The sequence below is a fragment of the Lathyrus oleraceus genome, chromosome 6, assembly GCF_024323335.1.
Source record: "Lathyrus oleraceus cultivar Zhongwan6 chromosome 6, CAAS_Psat_ZW6_1.0, whole genome shotgun sequence".
Classification (NCBI taxonomy): Eukaryota; Viridiplantae; Streptophyta; class Magnoliopsida; order Fabales; family Fabaceae; genus Lathyrus; species Lathyrus oleraceus.
In genome coordinates this window covers 7,272,486-7,283,160 of record NC_066584.1, presented here as the reverse complement: position 1 = coordinate 7,283,160, position 10,675 = coordinate 7,272,486, and the positions used below count along the sequence as shown (strand labels likewise).

General features: G+C 32.8%; 1 protein-coding gene across 1 annotated transcript; it reads right to left on the bottom strand.

Moving 5' to 3' along the window:
* Positions 1-857: 857 nt before the first annotated feature.
* LOC127092034 (uncharacterized) lies at positions 858-8,510 on the bottom strand. Its single transcript, XM_051030806.1, has 17 exons — positions 8,031-8,510; positions 7,162-7,518; positions 6,907-7,047; positions 6,368-6,500; positions 6,162-6,275; positions 5,997-6,070; positions 5,842-5,916; positions 5,233-5,325; positions 5,056-5,116; positions 4,193-4,525; positions 3,802-3,928; positions 3,605-3,704; positions 2,725-2,794; positions 2,486-2,638; positions 2,284-2,379; positions 1,735-2,054; positions 858-1,409 (listed from the first exon to the last, which is right to left on the bottom strand). The coding sequence occupies exons 1-17, from the start codon at positions 8,115-8,117 to the stop codon at positions 1,161-1,163; spliced, it is 2,583 nt and encodes an 860-aa protein (XP_050886763.1). The 5' UTR covers positions 8,118-8,510; the 3' UTR covers positions 858-1,160.
* Positions 8,511-10,675: the final 2,165 nt, after the last annotated feature.

The following is a 10,675-nucleotide window of genomic DNA, read 5'->3' as shown; positions in this document are numbered from 1 at the left end:
GAAAATATCACTGAATTGTTATTTAAATCATTGTCGTGAATAACAAACTTACAAATAAATTCAGGGATATTTCAGAGATGCATTCTGGATACCCCTAAATCTAATACGGAGATGCATCTCCTGACCATTTTTTTTATAAAAACTAAGGTGAAACTCATAAAAGAGAAGATAAGCGTAATTTTATATGTGTACGAAAATGCATCTCCAAACATTTAAGGACATTTTTCGAATTTTTAAGGATGTGAAAGATATCACCAAGAATGAAAAGAACATTTCCCTAATTATTATATCCACACATTTGACTCTTTCAATTGAAGTACACATCCAAGCCCTCCTCTTTACTTTAGCATTATTGTTTTGTTTTAATTTTTATTGATCAGTTGTAATTAAAAAATTAAGAAAGTTTCCTATTGAGGAAGTTTAGTTATTAGTAAATCAGTTCCTCATCTCACCAACCAAGATAATACAGAAGACTTTTTTTTAAATAACATGGTTCAGTACCCCATTGTATCTCGTTGTTTTATTTTTTATCAAATAAAAAAAGTTAAGATGAAGATATGGTGTACTCAATCCAGGATATGGAATATCTTAGGGCTCAACAACAGAAATGGAATTATGAATGCTATTGAAAAAATACATATGTTATTATTTTTGTAAACTCTTCCTCCTAATTCACCCATCTAATAAAATTTAAGTGTAAGATTTTAGTTTCAATAAACATCGCGTCTTTATAAACTTTATAAACCAATAGTTCATCACAAATTCAATAGTAAGAAAAAGCCCTTTGTACACAAAAGAAGACCAGATCAAAACATAAACCAAATGAAAATAAAATAAAACATCGAACAAAAGGAAAATAAGAAAAATGTCAATATATACAGTTAAAGGAATGAAGCATAGAAATATTTCTTTCTTCTTTTCTTTTCTTTTCTTTTTTTTCTTCCTTCCCTTAATTTACCACCAACTTCCAAATACTCCTACTTTTCTTTACAAAAGGCTCTCTTTGAAAGCCAAATAAGTAACCTCCTCATCCCAATTTTTGGTTGAGTGAGCAATCCCTAAATCTAAGATTGATGTATGCCACCAAATTCCCCCTATAATTACTCTGAAAACTACAACCCAACCCTCCTTGCTAAAAAAGAGAGAGAGAAAAATTGAAGCTAAAGCTGCCTGTTTCTTACAAATATTTCATTTGAGGAACTATTTCTCAAAGTAAAACTGCTTCTCAATCGATTAAACCATGACAATTTCATCTCACCAGAACCGGTACACTGACCCTCCCCCTCCTCCTTGCTGAAAAGAGTTTGGTCCCTGCAGTCCAATGAAACTCCACACGCTAGATTATATGATTGGCATGCAGAATGACATACTCGTAGCCTGTTGTCTCCATCACACTTCTGGATTGAGATCTGAAAGTTAAGTACCAAGCTTTTCAGACATATAAGCAACATTACCATTTATTCTCCAATTTCTAGATGAGTTACCTAGCATTCACTCAACTCTAAGGTTTTCGTAAACAATCAGTACACTTCCCCTCTATTTTGTAAAAGACATTGGCCTCTTCTCAATTATATAAAATGGAGGAAGGTCATTAAAAAAACTGATGACAGGTGTGCGCAATTTCAACAAATTAGGGGCAAGTGTTTCATTGGTGTATGCTAGGTGAAAAATAAGATAAATATAACAAAAAGAAATATCAAAAAAATAAATTTGCCATGGAAAGATAAGATTTACCCAGCAAGCAAGCCGTTTAGCTGCCTCGTCACAGTAGGTGCTGCCAAATATATTAAATAATTTTCTAGCACCACCAGGGAACAATCGGTGGTAGTTGGGCATGACAACCACTTCTTCCAGCTGCTGCAGTATGCTAGGTTCTCTGGGTGCACAATGCTGCCCAGAAATGTCATTTCCTAGCACATTTTTGCAAACTGAGAGAGTTGAGAGGAGCGTGGAGCTGTTCTGGCAGGTGTATTTCCCATAGTCAGAACAGCGGAATTCACAAGTTCCATTATCACAAACCCCACCATGAAGGCTGCATTGCTCATCACAAACAGCTGCGTGTGACATCAGAACAAACCAATAAATTATGATCAGAACCAGTGTTATATATGACTACCGTATATTTTAAAAGTATAACGCAAAGGTAAGACACTAAACTCCCTCCTTGCAGGAACCCACAAAGAAGGTAAAAACACAAATTAATGGAGGGAGATCAGGATCCATAAATGTATATTATATAGAAATAGTATTTCAAGGAACACATAGTTTAGAATAAAACATTACCCGTGGAACAGTCAATGCCAGTGTAACCGGGTTTACATTCACATATTCCGTTGTTGAGACACAAGCCATTGCCAGTGCAATTTCCGGGGCAGGAACCTGGAATAAGTTATGAGACCACAACGATTAAAGGAAGGCTGAAAACCAGAAAAACTGAAGCAAAATTGACTCTTAAGTTAAAATAATGTTGAATAACAGAACTCACGTCTACTGCAATCGTGGCCATGAAATCCAAGAAAGCAGTGGCAAATTCCATCAACACAATCTCCATTGGAATTGCATGCATTAGGACATTTCCTCGAGTCAACCACTGAGTCTGTGTTACAGAGCTCGTAATATGCAGGACAGATCAATGCACCTATTGAAAACATTTAAAACGAGTAAGCTATCCATCAATAGGGAATTTATCTTCAATGTGAAATAAACAAAATAACAAATATTGACCATTAAAGCCAGCAAATTGAATGGATCCGCCAGCCAGAGGACACACTCTCCACATACCATCCACAGCAACCTGTATGTAGCATGGAGCTTCATTCAGCAATTTTCATGATAGACGAAAAACAAGAGGTGTAATAAACAATTCAAATCTAGGCTAAAGAAACATACCAATTCAAAGTTGTATCATACACATTTATTTTACTCATGTAGGACATGCTTGTTTAAGCTCTTAAAAGAAGTAATCTTAAGGTTGTGTAATGAAGTACTTTTCAGAAATTTTATGTAAGGCAGTTGTTTTGGTTTGATTACAATTAAAAATTTGATTTTTGTTTTATAGATTAGAGAAAATTTACAACTTTTTTAAAAGGAAACACAAAATAGCTTTCCAAAATAATTAAAATTTTATCTTTTTACAGATTGTAGTTTTTTTCAAAAACATATACATACATGCTATAAATGATCAAAAGTGATTGAAAACAAAGCTTGAACAAGTGCTTTATATAAACTTGTTTCCTGCTTAGTTTCAATTAAATTCAATTTCAATTCATTTCCTTAGTGTCAATTACAATTACTATTCCATGAGACTGTCATTCAATCACAATCTTTGAGATAGAATTTGTCATGCTCCATGCCAGCCAAAACAAAAAGCATTGCCCGTCAAAACCAATTTTGGTAAAGAGATGACCAAAAGTTTTATCAAGCATATACACAGGTCTATTTTATGTACATTTACAATTAAAGAAATAAGTGAAGATCACTCTAGAATTTCTAATTATCAAATTTTAAAAAGAAGGAACCTGGAATTACAGGAAATAAAATAATATAAAGCATCTTGGAAATAGAAAGATTTCACTTATATTGACACTCTAAATCTAAACTATACCTCTAAAGTGTTGTTGATACACCTGTGCTGATAACAACCATTTCCTTGGGTCATAGAACCTCGTACAAATCCTGTGCGCACTAATGATGAGGCCATACACCTGCAGTGAATTGGAATAGTTAACAATTCTACACCTTCATGTTTTATACAATACATACAACACAGAATAGATTGTAAGTAGGAAGTCGCAGACTGACCTAGAGTTGCTTCCTCGGACTTCACCTAGCATTCTATCAGGTGCCCGTGCACTGTTAGTGTCTGTACATGATCCATCAGAGTATGCAACAAAATAAGTGCAATAATCAGCCAATGAAGACTGTCCACCTGAAACAACCAGCAAAAGGTGAAACCTCAATACGGCCAACCCATCATTAAGCATTAAGAATCATTAATAAAATCCATCAACAAGAAAAATCAACTCTGTGTGGTTATCCAATACTATAAGCAGTTACAAACCAACCAGAGCGCAAAAGCATAGAAACCGCAAATACTTGACAGTCAAAAATCATTATAACAAAGAATCTGGTCGTAGCAATATTAGCATTGTCTTAAATATGGGAAACGAAGGCATGAAATGAAAATACACACCTTTATTAGCTTGTTGAAAATACTGAGCCCACTGAGGAAGATCTCCGCTATAGGTTAGAATGGGACAGTAACCCTCTGCCTCTCTGTTATACGTACAACCTGAAATCTGTGTTGAGTTGCAATGATAAGCTCCCTTCCAGAGATTGCAAGGGGAGGTAACAAACTCAGTGCCTTGGTTGCGACCCCAATCAAGACGGTCTGCCATGCTATAATTAGCTTTGTACCATCCGCTGTCTTCTAAGAGAGCTAGTGTCATTTTTGAAACAACGGATCTTGTGTCCACAGAACCCGTCATGATCTCATTCATCAGAAGCCTTTTTTCCCAATGAGACCCTATAAGCCAAGTAACAAACTCAGTTTGATCATTAAGCTGGTTGGTAGCAAAAGTATGTGACTTCCATTTTGCCTAATGCTTATAAATTTAAACAATCGAAATTATATAATGTATACTTTATAAACATAATACTGCAACAGTGGATTCACTAGTCTTACTACAAGTATTGGTTGGACCTGAGCACTACGACATTATCATTACAATTTACAAGCAAATAAAAAAAGTGGGAAGAAGGGATTGTGGGTTGCATGTAGAGTCAACGATGGCGGAAAGCATAAAATTCTTCATATGGCACTGCCATATAAAACATCATGGCACCGCCATCCTTCACAAATTGACCACGGTGATTGTCAAAAATTCCACCACCGCCATGGCCGATATTTGACAACACAGATTGCATGCTAAAGTGAGCTTTGTGAAGTAAAGGAATTATGAAATTATTTGACAACACAAATTTACTAGCAAGGGACATAAAAAACAGAAAGGAACACATTTAAAATAAGAGAGAGAAAATTATGAAATTAAAAACCTGATGTTCCACGTCCTCCACCATCTTCCAGCTCTAAACCAGTAAAATTTCCTGAGAACGCCTGCCAATTAATCGTTCATCAATCATTTGTTGAAGCTTCTGACGAAGGACATGGCCAATATGAAAATGAAAAAATATGACACTGGAATTATAGAGTAAATGTTCCAAAAGAAATACCGCATAATGATGTCGAGAATGCATGACAACACGTGGAAGCACCACACGCGTTACTATTCGCCCAATCTTTTCATCCATCACTTGTTCGGTAACCTGCAAAGATGTGAAATGATGAGCTACCGAAATGTGAGGACATAGATGCCCAGATTAAAACGAAAAGCTTTCAATAAACATACTGTGAAGGTAAACACAGAATAGTTTTTTTTTTTTTAAATAGGACAAGATCTAATATAAATGTGCCACTCGGTTAAATGCTTGGAAATTTTGCAATGTTCTCCTAAATGTCCTGCATTTTTATATTCCTTAAACACAAGTCTAAATAATTCTATACAAACACCATTCACCAGAATCATCAATGTTAGCCTCCATAAATACAAACAGGAATTGTTTTCAACTTTCTTATATTTCAAACTTCTCTAATAAAGTGACCTATAATGAGAGCAACAACAACAACAACAAGAAGCTCATATATCTGAATAAGAGACAAGCAGTCATGAAAGAAAGAATGCTTAAAAGCAAAAGGCTTAAGCTTATGACTTAATGTCAAAAGAATATCTGACCCTCCATTGCAAGAAATAGGAATCTTACAACAAGAAAGACATCCCATACCTTATTACGACGTCTTCTCCTTTCATCTCTAAAATGAGTGAAGGCATGAGGATCGAAACCAAGAACATGTATAACCTGAAAAGGATTACATATGATGAAACATAGCCGCCCATGTTTCCAATCTCAATTCCTTTATACACATAAACAAAACTAACCTCGTGTATCAGAGTAGCTGATAGCAAAGTCTCTGCCTCAGCTGTCAAATGACGAGGAGCAACATTAACATGTCCTGCACACGCATAAATAAATGAATTAATGAAGTATTCCAAATGCTAGATAAAGAAAAACATTTTAAACAACACATTTATAGGATAACCCACCAGCTATAGCACGGCCCCATTGATCTCGTTCACATGCTACTGCCCAAGCAAGTGTATTCCCAGTTGTAGGTCTTGTAGTCACCAAAAGAACTAAGTCGGCATCAGAGACTCCCTCTGATGAAGTGGTGAATAAAACAGTTACAGCTCTGGCCATATACTTTGTTAAGAACATATTCCACAAAAGATATGTAACAAATGAATCATACCTTCAACATATCCACGAGGAAGCTGCACACCTCCGTCTTGTCCACATGCAGAATATCCACTCAATCGCAAGTTCCCCTTGACAGGCTCAACAGCTAATGCTCGCCTAAACCAGTCAGCTGTCTGACCTAACGCCTACATTAAGTTTTTATCAACGGTAAATATCTCTATGCCCCCTTTAGGAAAATAGTAATACTGTAATTACAATTATAGTAAAAAATACAAGTCATGAGAGAAATATAAAGCTGGCACAAATCATACACTATTGCATAAAAGTAAAAATATTGGCCTAACCAAGTGGAGCCTTGATGCGCAATAATTGGAAATGTCTCCACAGACTCAAAATTTATAGGTTTGTGTCATGGAACCAAACCTATTGCAAGTGTAAGGTAAACTACCTACCTACAATAGGCCCGCATTACATAGCAAGTCTAAATGGATTCAACACATAGCTTGATCTTTATAGTACCATGTAGCCTTGTTTACATAATTGACCTAATGAAACAAATCAAAATGAGAGGGAGGGCTAAAACTAATTTACCTTGCGAAGGCGGTGCTTTTTATCCTCTCCTGATATATCTTCAGAAGTACAGTTATACCAACAATCACCGAAGATTGGAGGATTAGAAAGAGGATTGCAAGAGGGCAATCCATGAATAGCATTAATCGGAGGCTCCCCGAGCTGTTCAGATAAGATAGATAATTAATTATATTAAGTAGATGTGAAAAAGAAAAACAATGTTATGGTAAGACATAAAACCTCCAGATTCTTTTTCCGTTCCTACTAAACACTCACCTTAACAATGTCACCAACTTTTTGACAATCCCTGTCAGGGGAGTGACCAACAGCGTCATAATTTAGATATATCCTAATAGGTTGCTTTTCATCTTTTTGGGGCTTTGATGATGTTGATAATACATCAAGTAACGCCCTGCCTCTATGCTGAAGGGATTTCAATTGACCAGGCTCATAAACTTGTGGGGTAACCGAATACACCTTGTGACCAGGTCGCTTTCTCTGTTCAAGTATCTGGTCATGTATGCAAGAGTGTGAAGCAATTTTCTCAACCCTCTCTTCCAATCCTCCCCATTGAAATTGTCGTTCTTGGGTCTTCGCATCATTGATTTCCAACCACGCCAATATCAATACAATCTGAAGCAATAGTTAACAATAAATATCCAACTTAATCAGCAAAAGTATCTATCTATACTATTATATGCAATGTACCATCATACAAAATACAAAATTAACATACAAAGCTTCTCAAATTACGCTTTCAATAATGAATGGATTTCTAAACAGAAACTTCTTAGTTTGAATCCCCTATGCTCAACCAAACTTGCTAAAGAAGCTATGAAATCCATAATCATTATAATTAATATTTTCCTTTTTCTAGTCATAGCAAAATCTTAAGTATTAAGGATTTTACATTCATCCATTATCAACTACACACAAAAATTGTATACAGTACATTCAAAAATAGAATGTTAAAATATTTGAAGCTCTTTTCAAATTTGATTTTACAATCATCAGCTACAATCATTCATCAGATTATTCAGTAAAAAAAAATCCTAAGCCCTAAAAGCTAGAACAACGTTAAAATAGCAAAATAACAAAAAAAAATTAAACTAAACAGAAAGTGTTGAAGTAGCAGAGTTTTATACCTCAAAAACGACTATGGCGAATCGAAGCTTAAAACAAAATCTGAAGAGCGTCGGCATGCATGAACTAAAGCGAAGAACGAACTCCATGAAACGACGAAGCCTGAGAAACAAACGGCGGCGATTCCATCAAACCGCCGGCGAGTTTTCGATCGGTTTCGGAATCCGATGCATTACGGTTACAACGTTCTAACGGAAAACAGTTAGTTAGAAATTTGAAAGAATGAGGAATGTTTCAAAGATAGAAGAAGTGAAGAAGAAGAAGAAGAATGGAATTAAGAAACTTAGAGATTAGTTAATTAAGTGATTAATTAAGGATTAAAATAAAGTAAGAAGTTGAAATAGTAGAAGCTTGGTTGTTAATCTGACTAATCTCTTTTTTTGTGTAGTTAAACAAAAATGGGGGAAAATAAGATAGTGAGAGAAAGAGAAGGAAGAAAGAGAGGAAGGTGAGTGAGAAATATATAATAATTGGGTACAGAGTAGTTGGATTTTATGTTTTTTTATCAGTATATATGACTTCTTTTTCTGGTTACACAATTTCTAGATTAAATGTGTTTTTTTATTTGGAATATAAAGTTTAAGGCTTTATATATTTGGTAGGTAACAATTAATACCTCACTTTTTTTATTTTGACGAAACTGACCATTTCAGATTTTAATAATTATATTATAATAATTATTCAATTAATTTTAATATATTATCGGAATTGATTATTTTAAACAAGTCTTCTCCATTAAGATTTTTTTACTAACCTTGTCCATTAAGTATGTTGTAATGTTAAAACATTAAAAAATTTAATAGTTGAATTTGAATATTAGTGTTCAACCTAATAATATATATTGAAATTTCCAAACTATTTCTATTTGAATTTTAAAAAAAAAATACTAAACTTGGAAAGGAAATGAAATAATAGTAAAAATGGATGCTTACTTAATTAGGATACATGTATAATGTAAACAATGCTTATTTGAATCCTCCAAAGTAGGCAACTGATTTAAATTGAATTACAAGCAAAACACCAAAATCATAGGCATACTTGAAAAGGACCAGTTGAACAAAAATGGGTTAATTAGGTTTTGTATTTAGGTAACTTACAACACAAGTTTTCTATTATTTTTTTTAATTTTGACCTCCCAACCTACTTGTGTTAACCACTAAACTAGATTGAATAAGTATATAGATGTATAATTAATATGTTTTGTGGCCGTATTAGTTTTGCTCACGGATTAATATTAGGTCAACAACGTTAATTAATGATTAGGAATTTGGGTACAGCTCATCCACCTAGCTACTACTTGTTTATCACCAACTAGCACAAATTTTTAATCATAAACATGAACTAATTAGGATTAGTGAACCGTTTTAAGAGTCATGTTGGCATAATTTTGCATAGATTTGTCCACAACCACTTTTAGTTTTATGGTCCACTTAGCTACCTACAATTTACTTATTGCATTTTTATTTCTTTGCATTTCTCCTTAATTAGAGTTTGAGTTTTCTATTATAATAAAAACAATTGGGTCATCAAGCTACTTAACTCTAAAATTTAATCTCTTTAAATGCTGGCTAATCATGGTTTTGTCAAATTAATTATAGAATTGATACATAAAGACTAACTAATTTAATAAATTACTTATTTTTGTGAAAATAAATATACAGTTAAACTGTATTATATTTCCAAATTCATAATAATTTCAAATTAATAGGCAATTATTTTCAAAATTATTACACTTCATTTTGTCTTATAAAATTAGAAATTTCAAAATTAGTAAAATTTTATTTAAAATACTAAACTATATTTTCTTCGTGTATCATTGTTGAGTTCAGTCCGTTAATTGATGAGTGAATCTTTTATATATGATCATGATAGAGTGGACGTAGGGATGCATATGGATTAGGTCATCCCAAAGACAAATTCATTCAAAAAGATTCATAATAGTTAATTGGGTTAGGTAATTTGATGGATATGAATTTAAAAATTAAAAATTCCATTACAAAATCGGGTTTATGATAAAATCGAATTCAAATCCAAAAAATTCACTGATTCACTAATCAAATATTTATTATTACAATTTTAATGATTTTGATGAATATTAATTGTATTGTTACAATTTTAGTCGCTTAAACATTTATTATTTTATTGAACTATGATTTTAATTAATTTTGGATATTTCATGTTATTTTGATACAATACACTTCTATGTCATGCAACTTTAGTTTGTTGTTAGTATTTTATAATAATTTTTATTAATTGATGTATCATATATTATTTTATGATTTTAAAAAATAGTCAAAATATGTTATATAATTTTTTTAAGAAAATACTCGTCTCAAATTATAAGTAATTTTGTCAAAAATATTTATCACAAATTATAAATCTCTTTACAATTCAATACAACCTTAATGATTTTTTTTCAAACATTCATATATCATCTATTACTATTTCTTCTTGCAATTCTTTAAATTTCTCTTTCATTTATAATAACGAAGGACAATATTATAAAGTCGTGTATAATTTATATTTTCAATACAATAATCATTATATTTTTTAATTTGAAAAAATCTTATAATTTAGGATTGTGGGGGTAGAATGACTTTTATGAAAATGACTCATCATTTAATTATTTAATATTAATAAAAAAAAT